This window comes from Muntiacus reevesi, chromosome 4, assembly GCF_963930625.1.
Source record: "Muntiacus reevesi chromosome 4, mMunRee1.1, whole genome shotgun sequence".
NCBI classification, from domain to species: domain Eukaryota; kingdom Metazoa; phylum Chordata; class Mammalia; order Artiodactyla; family Cervidae; genus Muntiacus; species Muntiacus reevesi.
The window spans coordinates 22219158-22238347 of NC_089252.1; the positions used below are offsets into that span (position 1 = coordinate 22219158).

The 19190-nt window shown below is 35.3% G+C and overlaps 1 protein-coding gene across 6 annotated transcripts in view; it reads left to right on the top strand.

Moving 5' to 3' along the window:
* Window positions 1-19190, top strand: part of NOL4 (nucleolar protein 4) — a 451497-nt gene that overhangs the window by 296570 nt on the left and 135737 nt on the right. For 4 of the 6 annotated variants that reach the window (XM_065935126.1, XM_065935127.1, XM_065935128.1 and 1 more), the window contains one exon: window positions 13688-13867. In XM_065935126.1, coding sequence (XP_065791198.1) covers window positions 13688-13867 — 180 coding nt within the window. Of the gene's footprint in view, window positions 1-13687; window positions 13868-14618; window positions 14811-19190 lie in introns of all 6 variants that reach the window. The other 2 variants (XM_065935125.1, XM_065935129.1) reach the window with 1 other exon arrangement.

Genomic DNA, 19190 nt, shown 5'->3' on the forward strand with positions numbered 1-19190 from the left:
CATCTGAGCCACCAGGGAAGCCCAAAGAGGTAATATGTTATTGTGTAATTAAGTAGATATGGAGTCAGATAATATGTTTAGAGCATTTAATGGGTGGGTAAAATAGGTGTGCAGATAATTTCATTTAAAATTTTCAAAGGATAAGATTGTTTGATATGTTGTTTAAGTATGAATAAATCTGAAATGTTGATAACTGATAATATTACTCTCATTTAGTAGTTATTGTGGTCTTCTTGCCCTCTTACTCTCCTGATTTTTCATCCAAAAGAGAATGTGCCATTGATTTTGTTTTTAATTTTGTCCCAGAAATCTAAGAACAAGCATGCTATAGTGTCTGTTCAAGTCTCATTTTTCAAATTTTACTTTCATTAAGTCTAAAACTTTACGTATATTACATATTGTTGTCCTACAGTCAGTCATTTCCTAGACACCTCCCTTCAGAAGTATATATCAGAGGTTAAAAAAAAGTCTCATGTTTCTGAAAATCTGAAAATTATACATATAATTTATATATATATATGTGTGTGTGTGTGTGTGTGTGTATATATATATGTTTGAATTTGGATGACATTCAGTGAAGTCTACTACTGTGAACAGATCTAAAGCTGACATATTATTCCAAGGATTCAAGTGAAATTTGTCCTCAGTGTTAAGACTTCTGGGATGCTCTGACAGAATTTTATCTTATTTAGAGCTTCTGCCCTAGGCAAAGACTCACATTTGTCTCAAGGTTAGTAACAAAGGTCTGTGCTGTCTAATATATCACCCACGTACTGCATTTGGTTATTATCATTACTATTGTTGGTGATTGTATTGCTGTCATTTACTATTAATACTTACATTAAAAGTGAGGCAAGTGAAATAAGATGAAATATTCAATATACAAGTTAAAAGTTTTCTAAAATGAATACCAGGCTTGGAAATTTTGTCAAATATCAATTGTTTTTTTATTTTATTTTTTGAAGCCTGGGATGATGAAATCATTACCAGATACTGTGAAAATATTTGTATAACCTACTCCCTTGAAAATTAGTGATAGTGCCTTCAAACCACTACAATATTGCAATCATCTGAATTGTTGGTGATTTAATTAATGATTGAGACTTCAGTTTACTTCCAATCCTCACTTTCAAATAAATTTTAACTAAAAAAAAAAAGTCCCCCTAAAAACATGAGGTAATATTACAGTAAATTTAGGGGAAATGTATCAATAGTATATATAATATTTTTCTTCTTTTTAAAAGTCCCTGAACAAAATGTTATTTACAGTAGATGTTCTGAGATGTGATGCTTACATTTATCTTCTGTTACTTTAATTGTAGGAATTAACTGAGATATTGGAAGGTGAATTTTGCCCTTTGGGGGTTTTTCCTTCAGGGTGATAGGTTAATAACTTAAATAGTTGTGTTTGAAATTTTGAAAGAAGAGTTAAACCAGGGAGTCACACCTTTGCTTATGAGGTCAAAAGACTGCTCTGATATAATTATATTCTCATCTTGTACTAAAAGATAGCGTCAGTGTTGCTGGCATATATCTCTAGAAGTTTCCAGAACTTTCTTTCTCCTAGAAGTGGTGTAATCATTTAAGAAATGATTGAAAAAAAAAAAAAAAAACCTGAAATGTCATTCCTAGCACATATTTCTGTCATCATTTGTAAATAAAAATAAAAACCGTGAGAAACTGGATAAAATACATAGCAAATTCTTTCAGGAGCAATTCCTTCACTTTAAATGAAATGTTTCGCTTTTAACTTACGGCTTCTATTTCTGAGTGGAATAAACTCAATGATGGCGCAATTATTTTCTCAGAGAAACTTCAGTAACCATTGGCACCCTAGGCATTATTCCAAGAGACAATTATGAGAATCAGTTGTTCCAAACCCATTTTAGAATGATAGCTTATATTCTCCTCACTACCCCTACTCCATCAGATTTTGTGTAGTCTGATCAATATTTCTCTCTTGTTTTGCTTGGAAATATGTGTTAACATCTGAGATAATTAAGAAGCATCACTACAAACAAAGCTAGTGGAGGTGATGGAATTCCAGTTGAGCTATTTCAAATCTTAAAAGATGCCGCTGTGAAAGTGCTGCACTCAATATGCCAGCAAATCTGGAAAACTCAGCAGTGGCCACAGGACTGGAAAAGGTCAGTTTTCATTCCAATCCCAAAGAAAGGCAATGCCAAAGAACGCTCAAACTACTGCACAATTGCACTCATCTCACACACTAGCAAAGTAATGCCCAAAGCTCTCCAAGCCAGGCTTTAATAGTATGTGAACTGTGAACTTCCAGATGTTCAAGCTGGTTTTAGAAAAGGCAGAACCACCAGAGGTCAAATTGCCAACATCCGCTGGATCATCAAAAAAGCAAGAGAGTTCCAGAAAAACATCTACTTTTGCTTTATTAACTACACCAGAGCCTTTGACTCTGTGGATCACAACAAGGTGTGGAAAATTCTTCAAGAGATGGGAATACCAGACCACTTGACCTGCCTCCTGGGAAATCTGTATGTAGGTCAAGGAGGAACAGTTAAAACTGTACATGGAACAACAGACTGGTTCCAAATTGGGAAAGGAGTACTTCAAGGCTGTGCATTGTCACCATGCTTATTTAACTTATATGCAGAGTACATCATGTGAAATGCTGGGCTCGATGAAACACAAACTGGAATCAAGATTTCCTGGAAAATATCAATAACCTCAAATACGCAGATGACACCACCCTTCTGGCAGAAAGCGAAGAACTAAAGAGCCTCTTGATGAAAGTGAAAGAGGAGAGTGAAAAACTTGGCTTAAAACTCAGCATTCAGAAAACTAAGATCATGGCATCTGTTCCCATCACTTCATGGCAAATAGATGGGGAAACAATGGAAACAGTGAGAGACTTTAATTTTGGGGCTCCAAAATCAGTGCAGATGGTGACTGCAGCCATGAAATCAAAAGATGCTTGCTCCTTGGAAGAAAATCTATGACCAACCTAGGCAACTTATTACAAAGCAGAGACATTACTTTGCCAACAAAGGTCTGTCTTGTCAAAGCTTTGGTTTTCCCAGTAGTCATGGATGGACGAGAGAGTTAGACTATAAAAAAATCTGAGTGCCGAAGAATTGATGCTTTTGAACTGTGGTGTTGGTGAAGATTCTCGAGAGTCCCTTGGACTTCAGGGAGCTCCAACCAGTCCATCCTAAAGGAAATCAGTCCTGAATATTGACTGGAAGGACTGATGCTGAAATTGAAAATCCAATACTGTGGCCACCTAATTCGAAAAACCAACTCATTGGAAAAGGCCCTAATGCTAGGAAAGACTGAAGGCAAAAGGAGAAGGGATGACAGAGGATGAAATGGTTGGATGGTATCACCAATGTGATAGACATGAGTTTGTGTCGGCTCTGGGAGTTGGTGATGGACAAGGAAGCCTGGCGTGCTTCAGTTCATGGGTTGCAAAGAGTCGGACTTGACTGAGCAACTGACCTGACTGATCTGAGATAATTTGTTATCTGTTTAATGTTGAGTCTCTCAGTATGATTTCATCACATATTTCTAGTATCCTCCATCCTCAGAAAAACTGCTTTTATAGATGACTTCCTATCACTAGTAAATTAAATTGTATTCATCAGAGTAAAAAGTTTTATGTTTGAAATAGCGAGAGGGATAGCCCTAATTTCTACTTCTGACTCAGCAATTAGCAGTGGTACTGGTAAATAAAATTTGTAATCAATACATAAAATAAAACTACTAGTAGTTTAAAGGAAAACAACTGTATATGTAAAGAATTTAAGAAAATAGAATGTTTTTTGGATAAGGAAATGTATAAAGGACTTTTTTTGTGTTTTGTGGTTTGATATGTGGTGTTTTTTTGGGGAGTGGAGAGGTAAAGGATTAAAAAGTAAGTTCTTCCTAAATAAAATGATTACTCCAGAATAAACAAAAGAAATAGGACAGAAGCTGAATGGATATAGAAAGTTACAGAAGATTTGTGGAAAAGAAATTTTATGTGTGCGGTCTAAGCTGGCTAAAATTGAATAGATTTATTTTTATGGGTTTTTAAAATGAGTTTAGTAATATACTAATACAAAACTTGCATTTTATTTTCTCTGTTAAAAAGGACAAAAATTCTTAGATTATTGGTCCGCTTTAAATAAAAGATTATAAAAGGTTTTTTATTACCTTTAATCTGCCTAGGAAACAAAGAATCTCTATCTTATGAACATAGTTCCTCTGTAATTAGTAATATTTGGAGATCATTTTACAGTGTATACAAATATAGAACATGTTGGATATTGAACATCTGAAAGATAACTAGTCTGAGATGGGCTGTATGTGTAAAACACATGTTGGATTTCAAAGATTAATTATAAAAAAGAATGCACACTCTCTCATTAACATTAAAAAGTCAAATGGAAACCAACCTTGAAAATTTCCTGAGCAGACAAGACAAGTTTAGTCTTACAAGCAAAGCTTAATTTAGCTTTTTTTGGGCGACTGACTTGACTTGGGTCGTTTCTTGCTGATTTCTCTGAAAAATCATAAGCAAAACTTAAACTGTCCCCCAAAATTGAAATGAAGAAAACATTAGCCAACTTCCTATCATTATCATTTAAGAAAATTCTAATATTATAACCAATCACTGTAAAGAATAAAGTCACTGCCTCCTCACTATATAAGATGCTTTATAGTAGTATACCCCAGAGTTTCATTCCATATTTTGACTTCAGTGTTCCCAGTTCAGGAACTGTATTTTTGGTGTGTTTAAAATAGACTTTTTACTACTAGTAATCTTTACTTTCCACTGAAAATTAGGTAGCAGGCAATTGTGAACTATTGTATATTAGGATTACATTGTAAGTTAACAAATCTATTAATACATAATTATAAAAACTTACAGTTTTTAGATATGTTTTCACAGTACAATTTTAATGTGACAAAGACATTTTATTAATAAGCCCAAGTATTTTTGTTTCCATGTAAGAATTTAAAAACTAAAACTATATGTTTATCATTAAATGTTTTGATATGTTATCTTAATTGGAAATTAGTTAGATATTTGTGAATATACATTATTGAGTTTAGTAGTATAATCTTTTTTCTTATTTATATTTATTTTAAAATTTTAACTAGTATGCTTGGATAAGGTATTATGCTTCTCTGGTGGCTCAGACTGTAAGGAATCTGCCTGCAATGCAGGAGACCCAGGTTGGATTCCTGGGTCAGAAAGATCCCCTGGAGAGAGGGAATGGCTTCCCACTCCAGTATTCTTCCCTGGAGAATCCCATGGAAAGACGAGCCTGGTGGGCTACGGTTCATGGACTGAGCAACAAACATTAATAGGCTTTAAACAGTTAACCATCATCTTAAGTTACTTTTCTTGTTGACAGATTTTGTATCCTGTGAACCAAAAAGCAGGTTCTCATCAGACATCAAATCTGATGGCAACTTGATCTTGGACTTCTCAGCCTCTGAAGTGAAAGTCGCTCAGTTGTGTCCGACTCTTTGCGACCCCCATGGGCTATACAGTCCATGGGATTCTCCAGGCCAGAATACTGAAGTGGGTAGCCTTTCCCTTCTCCAGGAGATCTTCCCAACCCAGGGATTGAACCCAGGTCTCCCGCATTGCAGGCGGATTCTTTACCAGCTGAGCCACAAGGGAAGCCCTCTCAGCCTCTAGAATGCTGAGAAATAAATATTTCTGTTAAACCACCCAGTCAATAGGACTTTTGTTATAGCAGCTCAGGTGAATGAAGACCAGTAACATCTGCTTCTTCTGGGCACTTGTTAAAATCAAAATTCTTGGGCCCCACTCTAGACCTACTGAATAAGATGTAGTGCTCTATATCTTAACAGATCCTTTGGGTGATTCTGATGCATGTCAAAATGAGAGAACCACCATGCTCAACCAACTGATATCTTGAAAAACAAGCCTGAAAAAAATCTTTACTCTCATTTTGAAGTGCCAAAAAAGTAGCCAGAGTTTTTAAAATTATTAAATGAGAGAGATTTCCTTTCAGAGGTTATGAAATGGAGTGATTTTCAGATATCTAAAATTTCATGAGACTCTTCAAGTAATTTTTGGACAAACATTTGGCAGTAAAATGAAGTGTCAAATATGTCTCCTTTTTAACCTCAATACTAGAAAAGCATATACAGTATGGTAAACCAGTAAACAAAATAACAAAAATCAATCCCTGGTTATGCAAATGTGTAATTCCAAATTCACATGTAATTGTTAGTATTAATACAGAGATAGTTTGAGTACCATTCACACAGTGGAAAATGATATTTCAATTGCCATGTGGAAAGGTCTTTTGGACCTTTTTTATAAAATAAGTGAGAAATTATAGATTCTTAATTTGAAAAAATATATAAAGGATGTATCATTTTGTTGTCTTTGTGTTATTTACTAAATAACTGAGAGAAAACTCAGAGAAAACATTAATAAAATATGAAAAAATCAAAAATGACAAATGAAATTGATAGACATTTTGACATTGAGAAGTAAGTGACTTGTAATAAAAATTTTCAGGTCTTACTAAAGATAGTATTTCCTTGAGAGTAAGACAAATACAGTTAATGAAGAGAAATGAATTTATTCACTTTAGAAGATTTAAATTTCACATTGGATTTGACAGAAAATACTGATATCAATCAAGAAAACATAAAACTCATAAATGTCATTTTAATGAAGTCAGTCATTTCCCAAGAAAACTCGAGATGCCCTAAATATGAAAGGATCTTAATTAAGAGCTTCCCCAACTGAAAACAATGTAACAATTTGCATGATATTAGCAATATTTAATTTGAAGAACAAAGGGAAATTTCTAAACTGTCAACAATAAAAGACACATTTCCATCAAATATGCTAAAGACTGAATTTTTTTTCTATTCTCTCTGTAGAATATGGTAATACAAAATCATTGTCATATGAAGAAGCAATCAAAGAGCATGCAGCCAAGAAATGTGGAAAGAAAACAAATATGGGCCAGGGAGTTATTTAATTTTTAAAATACTGTATTTCTGCCATTTGTGATGTTTGTAGCACTTAAAAACTTTTTAGAATCTTGTCATTTATTGTGGCTTTTCTCAATTTAATTAAATATTCACTTTCTTATCTAATTTTTCAAATGCACTCCTTCTCCAAACTTTATAACCTTCAGTTATACTGAAAATAAAACTGAAACTCAAAAAATTTGGATCTGTTCAATCCTGTGGGCCCAAAACAACTCTCTATGTATTAAGCAGTGCTTCTTTAAATGTTGAACAAATGACTGTCACCTAAACATATTCAAAATAGAGGAGATATAAAATAATTTAAAACTTGTTACATTTAATATTCATTTTGAAAGTATAAAATTCTTTAAAAATAGACAATATAATATTGAGTTGGCCGAAAGTTCATTCGGATTTTTCCGTATGATGCCGTGGGAAAACTCAAATGAACTTTTTGGCCACCCTATCCGGTCCTGTCACTTCATGGCAAATAGATGGGGAAACAGTGGCTGACTTTATCTTGGGAGGCTCCAAAATCACTGCAGATGGTGATTGCAGCCATGAAATTAAAAGACACTTACTCCTTGGAAGGAAAGTTATGACCAATCTAGACAGCATATTAAAATGCAGAGACATTACTTTGTCAACAAAGGTCCATCTAGTCAAGACTATGGTTTTCCCATTAGTCATGTATGGATGTGAGACTTGGACTATAAAGAAAGCTGAGCACTGAAGAATTGATGCTTTTAAACTGTGGTGTTGGAGAAGACTCTTGAGAATCCTTTGGACTACAAGGAAATCCAACCAGTCCATCCTAAAGGAGATCAGTCCTGGGTGTTCATTGGAAGGACTGATGATGAAGCTGAAACCAATACTTTGGCCACCTGATGCGAAGAGCTGACTCATTTGAAAAGACCCTGATGCTGGGAAAGGTTGAGGGCAGGAGGAGAAGGGGACGACAGAGGATGAAATGGCTGGATGGCATCACTGACTCGATGGACATGGGTTTGGGTGGACTCCAGCAGTTGGTGATGGAGGGAGGCCTGACGTGCTGACGACTGAGAGGCTGAACTGATACATAGAACTACTAATATTTATCACTAAATTCAGTGCTAACGATTTTTTTTTTTTACTTTTTAAACTTTTTTCCTGCAGTATTTAAAAGCAGATCCCAGATATCCTTGTCATTTCATCCCTTTCTGCCTCTAACAAATGTGGACATTTCCTCAGGTACATGTGTGCTCAGTTATGTCCGACTCTGCCACTCTCTGGACTGTCTTCTGGGCTCCTCTGCCCATGGAACTTTCCAGGCACCAATACTGGAGTAAGTTGCTATGTCCTCCAGGAGATCTTCTGAACCCAAGGATCGAAACTGTGTGTGGATTCTTTATCAGTGAACCATCTGGGAAGCCCCTTTTCTTAGATAAATATTTACTTAACCAAATGTTAGGTCATCACATCTAACAAAAAGTATGCAATGTAATCATCTAATTTCATCCATAGTCAAACATTCCCAATTTTCTCAAAATTGTCTTTTTGCATTAGGTTTATTTGAATCACAATACAAGCAAGTTCAACACCTTTCACTTTATCAAACCTTTTGAGTCCCTTCTAATATGTCACTTTTCTCCCTGTGTCACTAAGATATTGCTAAACCAAAGTCAATTGTTCTGTACAGTGTTTCATATTTTGGATTTATCAGTCTGCTTTTTCTTGTGTCTTATGTCTTACTATTATTGTCTTATTAGAAGTTAGTTTCAAACTGTGGTGGTTTAGTCGCTAAGTCATGTCTGACCCCTTGTGACTCCCTGGACTTAGCCTGCCAGGTTCCTCTGTCTATGAGATTTTCCAGGCAATAATACTGGAGTGGGTTGCTATTTCCTTCTGCAGGGGATCTTCCCAACCCAGGAATCGAACGTGGAACTCTTGCACTGCCAGCAGGTTCTTTACCAACTAAACTACAAGGGAAGCCCAACTTCAGACAAGTGGTTCTCAAACTTGAGCTACAACAGAATCCCCCTTGATGGCATTTTATTAATAAAACACAGATTATGGGTCTAGCCCCAAAGTGTCTGATTCAGGTGATCTGAGATGGGACAGATATTGTGCATTTCTGATCAGTTCCCAGGAGATGCAATTAGTGCTGACCTAACAGGCACACTTTGAGAACCACCATTCTAGACTGAGGTTAGATTCTATTCAAATTCTTGTTTTTATTTTCTTAAGCTTGTTTCTTTAATTATGCTGTGTGTTTTCTTTGGGGTTTCCCAGGGCCCTCAGTGGTAAGCATCCACCTGCCAAGGCAGGAGATGTGAGTTCAGTCCCTGGATTGGGGAGATCCCCTGGAGGAGGAAATGGCAACCCACTCCTGTATTCTGGCCTGAAAAATACCATGGACAGAGGAGCTTGGTGGGTTACAGTTCATGGGGTCACAGAAAGTCAGACATGACTGAGTGACTAATACACAAGAACAAATTCTTCATTTTGCATCACATCAGAAGGCACATAGTGTCTGGTAGTCACACTTTTAATGATGCTAAGAATGCCTAGGAGATTCAGTAATGTGTAACTGATATTTTTAAATGTAACTTGCTGAATACAGTGAAGTTGCAGCATACAAAATCAATATACAGAAATCTGTTGCATTTCTATACATCAATAATAAACTCTCAGAATGACAAACACAATCCTATCTACAATCGGATCAAAAAGAGTAAAATATCATTAAATAAAATAAATATTAAGTAAAAGATAAAAAATGCTCTGAACACAGAGTAAGCAAACGTTCCTTAAAAATGAAGTTAATCTTCCTCTCTGTGGGGATTTTTCTAGGTCTAGAATTGGCAGTTCTATTTGGATGCAAAAATATGAGAAAAGGAAAGTGCAAATGTATTTTCAAGAAGGATGGTCACGTGTTATCTCAAGATAATGGATGAAATATGCAACTAAGACAAAAGTCTAATCTTATCCCCACAAAACAACACCTGTGTTTTGTGGATAAGCAGGTGTGTCTCCTCCATCAGGCCTAAGTTGTGCTTCTTTATATCTTTATATTTTTTAAGATCTAATTTGGATTTTTTTAATTTACACATGGAAAATGAAACTGATTGTTCCTAAAATGGAGATTTGTCTAGGGAATGATCATGTAGAGTTTTATTGACATGATACAGGTTTATGGGGCAATGACTGCTATATTTTATGTGGATTATTAGAAGGCCTATAGTAATTTTTGTATTATCACTCCAGTACCCATATTCTCCCATTTGTTAAAAAGGACTATTTTTAGAGCAGTTTTAGATTCACAGTAAAACTGAGTGGAAGGTACAGAGATTTCCCATATTCCCACTTCCCTCTCCATGTGCTTATTTTCCCTGTTACTGGCATTTACTTACCAGAGCAGCACACATTATTTATACAATTGATGAACCTACACTGGTGAATTATAATTATCCGAAGTCCATAGCTTATATTAAGGTTCACTTATGGTAGTGTACATTCCTTGTATTTGTACAAATGTAGAATGGCTTATATGCACTACTATAGTATCATAAAAGTATTTTCATGGCCCTAAAAATCTTTGCTTTATCTATTCATCCCTCTCCATCCCCTAAGCCATGGCAAGTACTGTTCTTTTTTTTTTTTTTTAATTGTCTCTAGTTTTGCCTTTTCTACGATGTCCTATAGTTGAAATCACACAATATATAGTCTTTTCCATTGGTTTCTTTCACTTGTGCTTCAGTTATGTCTGACTCTGGATGACCCTATGGAGCCCATCAGGCTCCTCTGTCCATGGAATTCTCCAGGCAAGAATACCGGAATGGGTTGCCACACCCTCCTCCAGGGGATCTTCTCAACCCAGAGGTCAGACTCAGGTCTTGTATGTCTCCTGCATTGGCCAGCAGTTTCTTTACCACTAGCAGTAAGTGTGACCCCTAGGTGGTGCTAGTATATATTAATATGTATTTAAGGTTCCTCTGTGTCTTTTTGTGGCTGGATAGCTCATTTCTTTTAGTATTAAATATCGTTTCATTATCTGGATCAGCCACAGTTTATCCATTCACTCACTGAAGCACATGTTGGTTGTTACCAGGTTTTGGCAATTATGAATAAAGCTGTTTGAAACATTATTGTGCAAGTTTTGTGTGGACACAAATTTTAGTTCCTTGGGTAAATACCAAGGAGCACAATTACTGAATCACATGGTGAATATGTTTAGTTTCAAAAGAAAAAGCAAAACTATCTTCCAAAGTTGTGGTATCATTTTGCATCCTACCAGCAATGCATGAGACTTGTGGTTCCACATCCTCTCCAGCATTTAGTGTTGTCAGTGTTCCAGATTTTGACCATTTTTATACGTGTGCAGTGATATCCCAATGTTGCTTCAGTTTGCATTTCCCCAATGCATATCATGTGAAGCATCTTTTCATGTGCCTATTTGCCATCTGTATATCTTCTTGGGTGAGGTGTTACTGGCCAATATTTTAATCAAGTTGTTTTCTTATTGTTTAGTTTTTAGTGTTCTTTGTATGTTTTGGATAACTGTCCTTTTCTCAGATGTGTCATTGGCAAATATTTTCTTTCCATCTATGGCTTGTCTTCACTCCCCCACGTTTTAAGACCAAAGACTTTGCAGAAAAAGGAAAACTACCTTAAGTGCCAACTCTGTAGAGAATCTTTCTTAGATGCTGTGAGGAAAAAGTAGGATATGTTTTGATTCCTGTCTCAGTCTAGCTTGAAGGAAAAAAATGCATATTAACGTGTAAAGAAAAGTACAGCACAATGGTGGTATTTAAATCAGTGTCAAAAGCCATTGAATATTAAGAGTTTACAGTGAAGGGAAAGACTCAAATAGACTGCGGTTGAAGTGGGAATCTGTGGAAAGTGAACTTAATCCAGTTGGTCTTGAAAGCTTTTAGATCTTCAACAGTAAGACAGGCAAGAAGTGACATACCATCTGTGAAACAGAATTCAGAGTTACAAAAATTATAGTTTATTTTGTAGAAGAAATAAAAACAACAACATTGATTATGTTCTCGGTTTAGATCCTGAATATTCTCAGGTCTAAGATGGGTTTTCTTTACCTTGACCACCTAGGGCTATCCATGAAGATCCTTCATGGTTCTAAGTGGTACTATTTGTAGTAGACTGATGACTTGTGTGTCTCACATCATAGCTAGAAAGAATAAATTAGCCCAGCATATTTGTATTCAGATAAGTGTATTATAACACTTTAAAAATATGACCATTTAAAAAGCATGTATGGTATATTTTTCAAACCTATGGAATATTTGCCTTATATTTGATTAGGTGATTTTACCTTGTTAATCATCTGAACTATAAAAATAGGCTTTATTTTAAATTGTAACTCCACTTTTAATGTCAGTGATCTATTTTAGTTTTGTTCTCTCTCTGATTTTATGGTAATAATAAAGTAGTGCAGTCCTTAAAGCATTCAACACATATGCTTTCTTTGCGTGGAGGCAGTTTTGAATGCTAATGATTTAAAATTTCCCATTGTAAAGGTCTTTCAAAAGTATTTGACTTTGTTGTTAGATTTCAGAATATCTTCTGTTATTTACAGAAATTATACATACTAGCTGGGGTGAGCCGGGTATCTAAGTTATCATATGTGAAACTTGAGTTGTTAATCTGACCAGGTAATGACTGATTTCTGTACTACTTCAAGCTCTACTGCAAATGATTGAAACTCAGATTTAAGCAAAAATATAAAGGGGAGGTTGAAAGGGTATAATATCACACAGCTGGAAAGATCCATGAGTTCATTTCATTTCAGGCACAGTTGAATCTAGATGCTCAAATTATTTCCCAGGACTGTTTCTATTCTTCTTAGCTCTGCTAGATTCAACTTGATTTTAGTTACAGGCACACTTTTTTCATCTGGAACTGAAGATTTGAAGCAGTGATACTTAGGGTAGAAAAGGTTGGTGCCCACAGGATTGAAACAGATCCTCAGCTAACAAGGAAGTAAAGGATATCACAGCAGGATCCATAGTTGGTCTTGGACACAATTATCTACGTTTGTGTAAATTGTCTCAGTTGGCCTCATTAGTACATTATGAAGCTCTAAGCTTGACAAATGATTAGAAGGAAACTTAGTTACTTTTTTCTAAACCAAAATCAGATGCCAACTTTAGACTCATAGACAAATAATAAACTGACCTGAAGACATGTTGTCCGAGCAGTCCTATTTTATATAGCCCTTGATATAGTCCTTGTTGGGCAAATCAGTGAAATATACCTACCCCTCAGTTCCCTGATCTGTTTCAAGAATACTAATGCAGTTAGATGGGCTAGGCTCTGGTGTCATCTCTATTCCAAGAATATGTGATTCATTGATTCCTTTACAATACTGATCGCAGGTTGTTTTTTGTTCTGCAATATGTATATTGAATGGAAACAGTAATTACTCTCAGAAAGCTAAATTCAATAAATCTTTCTGCAGTGACAGAAATGTTCTATGTGGCTATTGAGTACTTGCCATATAAATGGTGTGACCGAGGAAATGCAGTTTTAATTTGATTTCATTTAAGTTAATTTTGATTTAAGTGAAAATAACCACAGCTCTAGAATTATCAGCTTATTTAAACTGAAGTTTTGAGAAACAGTTGACATTAAAAGCAAAACCAAATTTATTAGCTTGTGCAAGGAATTTCAAAGCAACAATTTCTTCTTTTCTTTTCAGTCCCCTGCGCATAGCTATTCAAGCTACGACTCGGGCAAAAATGAGAGTGTGGATCGGGGTGCTGAGGATCTGTCTCTAAACAGGGGAGATGAGGATGAAGATGACCACGATGACCACGAAGATTCTGAGAAAGCTAACGAGACAGATGGCGTGGAGGCTGAGCGGCTAAAAGCTTTTAATGTGAGTCTTGCCACCCGCCCCGTGTGGCTGGATTTTTAGCCCTTCACTTTCATGTTGTTGCTTGTTGGTAAATGTGGATATTTTAGAGACATGTTTGTTTAATTTACAGAAGGATTTAAAAAGTACATGAAACACTCTTTGCCAACCAGTCACCAGAATTGCTGTGTTTTGTTTAGAATTTTAAAGCCAAATGTGAGCTGAAAACTGCAGTTGTGTTGTGTGAGTATGCATGTTTACCTAGCGGATGAAGGGGGCCTCAGCTTATGCCCCGGAAGAGCCTGCCCGTCATCCGTTATTTTTTGTTTTTTCTGTTTGTTTTTTTTTTGCTTTCCCAGCTTACCTAATTATGCATGACAAAAAAAAAAATCTGTTGTTTGTTTTCTGAGATTAGTATACTGTGCAGTGTAGCAATGTAACAGTCATTTTTATTATTAATAGAGAATTTACGGGGTGCTTAATTGTCACAGTCTACTGTTATTTCTTGATTTTTTTCTACGCGATAGTCTATATTTTTCTGTCTCTGTCTGTCTGTCTGTCTGCCTCTCTCTCTTTTTCTCTCTCTATTTTTTAATCCAACCATTTAGAAAGTCTTTAAAGGGTGTTTGCTTAAAATTTCTGGCTTTCCATTGCAAAGTTCTCCAGTGCATAAACCAGAAAAGAGTATTTTCCTATCGGTAATCAAGACAGGAAGCTAGGAACAGCAGAGAGCAGCCCTCCAAACCCTTCTCCTCTGTCTCCCTCTTGCCAACAGATGTTTGTCAGGCTGTTTGTAGATGAAAACTTGGACCGAATGGTCCCAATCTCTAAGCAGCCCAAAGAAAAGATCCAGGCTATCATTGACTCATGCAGGCGACAATTCCCTGAATATCAAGAGCGTGCCCGAAAACGCATACGTACTTACCTCAAGTCCTGCAGGCGGATGAAAAGAAGTGGTTTTGAGATGGTGAGTTTTGAATTAAAACACAGCCCTAGATTCCATCCAAATCCCACATGTAAACCATGACACGATTTTTTTTTTCATCTTAGTGTCTTTTTAATTTTTTCCATAACGTCAGGTCCAAGGGGTTTTTGTTTGCTCGTTTGTTTTTGCTCCTTTTCATCTTCCTGAAGTATTTATCCCCTCTGTTGATTCAATAAGGAATACCTTGTGAGTATTCTCACAGGCCCGCGTGGTACCATGTCCTAGAAAAGGAGGGTCACGTGAGTGAACACCGGCAAGAATCAGCATCCCATTCTTGTGTGTTTCCTTTCTGTTACTGCTGAAGCAGATCTAAGGTTAATCAAGTCTTGAGCTGAAGCACCGATGGTTGCTTTAGATGGCACATGAGAATGGTTTTCTCTGGAACAAAAGGAAATGAATGGATCCATCTAAGTAGTACCGTTTTCATACCAACAGTTTACAAATAGCAGGCCCTGAAAACAAAGGTCAGGGAATGAAACGCCTTATGTGAAAAATAAGGCTTTTGTGTACTCGGTATATTTCTGTGTTTGTCTTGTGGATGGTTAACATGGGCTTTTAGATTCAGCTTGGCTTAATAGATGGATGATATTATGCCAATGTTAGATATTTATGGCTGGAAATTAAATATCAGTGATTTTTGAACTTTATTCTACCTCAGTTTGATTGAGTTGTTGTACCTAGGAAGTAGTTTTTACAATATATTTTTAAAATTTCTTAATATTCTTATGTACTTGAGGGGACAAGTACTAGAACTTTTCTGAAACTATTTTATTTGTACCTTTGAGAAACCTCTGTGAAAGCCAAGACTCTTTGTATTTGTGATCAGTGCCTCTAATTCATTAGGTATCATGGAGCAGGAGTTGGCATAGATATAGGAGAGGTTTCAGAGTATCATATATGAGAAAGAGCTTTTCAGATAGAAATGAATGACAAGTAATAAAATCCCTTATTATCCATTTTTCTACAATGACTTATGAGAATATCTTTGAAATTTTAAAAGGAAAACGACCGTTTCTTATAGAGAGATAGTCTGTCAAGATGGTCGCCAACACAAGGCTTGGTCCCCAGAGAGCGTGGTCTGGAGTTCCAGGTCCACCAGAACTATGTTGCTGAGTAACCCAGGCACATTACTTCACCTTGTCATGCAGAATTCTTAATTTCTATAAGGTGTATTTGAGATAGTCACTGGTTTTTTATTAGCTGTATTTATTTACCAAATATGAACACCTGTGTGTTTTAAGCTTTGTGCTATGCATAGAGAAGGACAAAAAAGTTAATATAAAATCACGTAGGTTTGCAAACTAATCATGAAGGAAAACATTATAGAGAAATGCTATTGTATTTATTTTTAATAATTTTTAATTGTTCATCTCTTTGTTCATTTATCCATATATGTATAACGTATAATGTGGATAACATCATAAAAAGTAATGAGAAATACGAGATGCCTGACTTGTTAAACAAATTTGGCATGTTTCCTAATCATGAATATTTGAGGTTACAGTTGTAGGAAGTGAAGTGCTTAAGTAAAAATACAAGGCTTACTTTAAATAAATGAAAAACACAGATGGAAATTGATGTTGTAGTTTAGGCTATTTTTAAAAAATACATTATTCAATAGTGTACTACTGGAATTAAATATTAAATTTGCCATCTATTTAACACCAAAATTTTGATATGCTTTACATATGACTTCATTGTCATGGAGTATGTCATCATTTTGAACACTCATCCTTGCCTGGAACAAATAGTAAAGGCATGACTAGGGCAGATAGTAATTCCAACTAAATACTATACATTAATAAATATATATATATAATTAATAATTAAAAAATGGAAACATTTGAAGATGCTATCATTATTTTCACTGTATGAAGACACGGAGAAAATATGTATCATTTTTAATATATGATTATTTTTATATGCAAATTATTTTGTAGTACTTTAATAAGTCAATAAAGCAACCTAAAGACAACTTTAATATATTTGTAGAGAATAATTGGAAAGTTGTAGGACTATTTGATAGGGGATTCTGTATTATAAAATGAATGTATGAAAGTGACATTTAGCAAGCTTAGCTCATCCAGTTACTTATGGTTTCTAAGGCAACAGACTCTATAAGTAAAGCAAAATACAAAATATTGAATTACATAGTTCATTCCTGACTTTGATTCAGAAATTCAAAGAGATATTCCCATAGAGGTGGTATATCACAACTTATATTAGTATTAGGGGCTTCCTGGGTGGCACTGATGGTAAAGAACACATCTGTCATTGCAGGAGACATAAGAGACTCGGGTTCAATCCCTGGGTCAGGGAGATCCCCTGGGGGAGGAAATGGCAATTCACTCCAGTATTCTTGCCTGGAGAATCTCATAGACCCAGAGGAGCCTAGCAGGCTACAGTACATGGGTTCACAAAGAGTCAGACACAATGGAAGTGACTTAGCCCTTATATTAGTAGTATACTTAGAATCTGACTTTCACTCTAATTTTCTGCTGTTGTTAGTACAAAAATATATTCATTTTTAATTAATCTACACTACACTATCCCTTAAGCTGAGGCTTCCCTGGTGGCTCAGATGGTAAAGAATCCTCCTGCAATGCAGGAGACCCGAGTTCAATTCCTGGGTTGGGAAGATCCCCTGGAGAAGGGAATGGCTACCCACTCCAGTATTCTTGCCTGGAGAATTCCATGGACAGAGGAGCCTGGTGGGCTTTAGTCCATGGGGTCACAAAGACTCAGACATGGCTGAGCAACTTTTACTTTCACTTCTTTTATCCGTTAAGAATTCAGAGCACAAGTAATTTTCATTGACTTCTCTGAATGCATACACATATTACAGCATGTATTTATGCATTCTTATTTCATTGACATCATTAAGACCCCAAAGGTCTTAATAACTTAAGTAGTGAAAATCTCTATGTCATTGCACCAAACAGTCTCTATAATGCATGAAGTTAAAAAGCCTTATTATTATACTTTTCTATACATTTTCACTAATTCATTGTTTCCAGTGATCTCAAATCATAAGTTCTTCAGTGTTGAATATAAAAGGATATGTTTTATGAAAAGTAAATCCAAGAAGTTTGATACAGAGTACTATCTTAGTTTTTAATAGATTTTAAGAACCATTGAGTTAGGTAGCCATTTTATTAATCCTTAGACAAATATGTCAAATCATTATTGATTCTGTTATACAGCTTTGACACTCAAGTTACTTCAGTTAATTTTCTAAAGACTATTTGTTGATTGTTCCGGAAAAGAAATGCATTGCACCAAAGTGTCCTAATCTTAAATTCAAGAGCACCTATGATAGATTAAACAATAAAAGCAAAACCTTATGAACAAGGTGGGGTTGGCCCATACCCGAGTATCACTTGTGTTATAGATATGATTTCTCTTTTTATTTTCTGAGTTTGCATTGTTTAGAGAATCTTTCACCAGGCTGCACATATTTAGATGTATTTTTGTAAAACTTAAATGAAAATATTTGGAGGATATAGTCAAATACTTTTAATCCATTCTGCCTCATGTACCTCAAATTCTGAACCTCATTTTCAGACCATCTTCTAAGTTCTTTATTCAGATGAAGTAGCCTAGATATTTGAATTCCATAAACTCAATCTCTTGAAAAATTACCTATTAACTTGCCTTTTAATATTATTTATTTGACCATATTTGTTTGAGAATTAATCTCATGCTATTTTTTGAGAAATTTTGCCAGGAACATTGTCCACTAGGCTAGTGAACGTCCACTATAAATGATCTTATTTGGAACCCTCTTTTAGCATGTAATGAAAAAAAAAATGTGTTTCTTTTACAGAAATAGAGTGCTTTTATGTTTTCTCATCATTAACTTAGTAGGTTCACTTTTTTCCCTGTCAGAAAGTTTAGAGCCAAAATCTGAGTTATCTCTTTCCCAGTTATCTGTTTGTTTAATTTGTTTTAGTGTATATATTTCCTTGGTAGCTCTGATATCTATTTTTGGTGAGGGGAGATATAATTTTAAAACAAATGTGTAAATAATCTAATTATGGAAGCACCATCATTTCAGACCATCTTCTAAGTTTTTTATTCACAGTATTTTTTATTTACATCCTATAATACCCTCCTCAGTAATTTTGCTATCTGGCCTAGTTTCACAGTTTTTTCATTAAAAAATAAGTATTAAATGTTCAGGAAATGTTTTTTAGCGAATTTGACTATTATTTTGCCTCTATTTGTCTGATGGAAGCTAATGTAGAGAGATCATAATTTTTCTTCAATTCACAACTTTTATAGCCATGAAATAGACTGTGCATAGCTATTGCAAAAGCTACAGTGACACTTGCTGTTCATTCTTTAGCAAATAAAGGTACT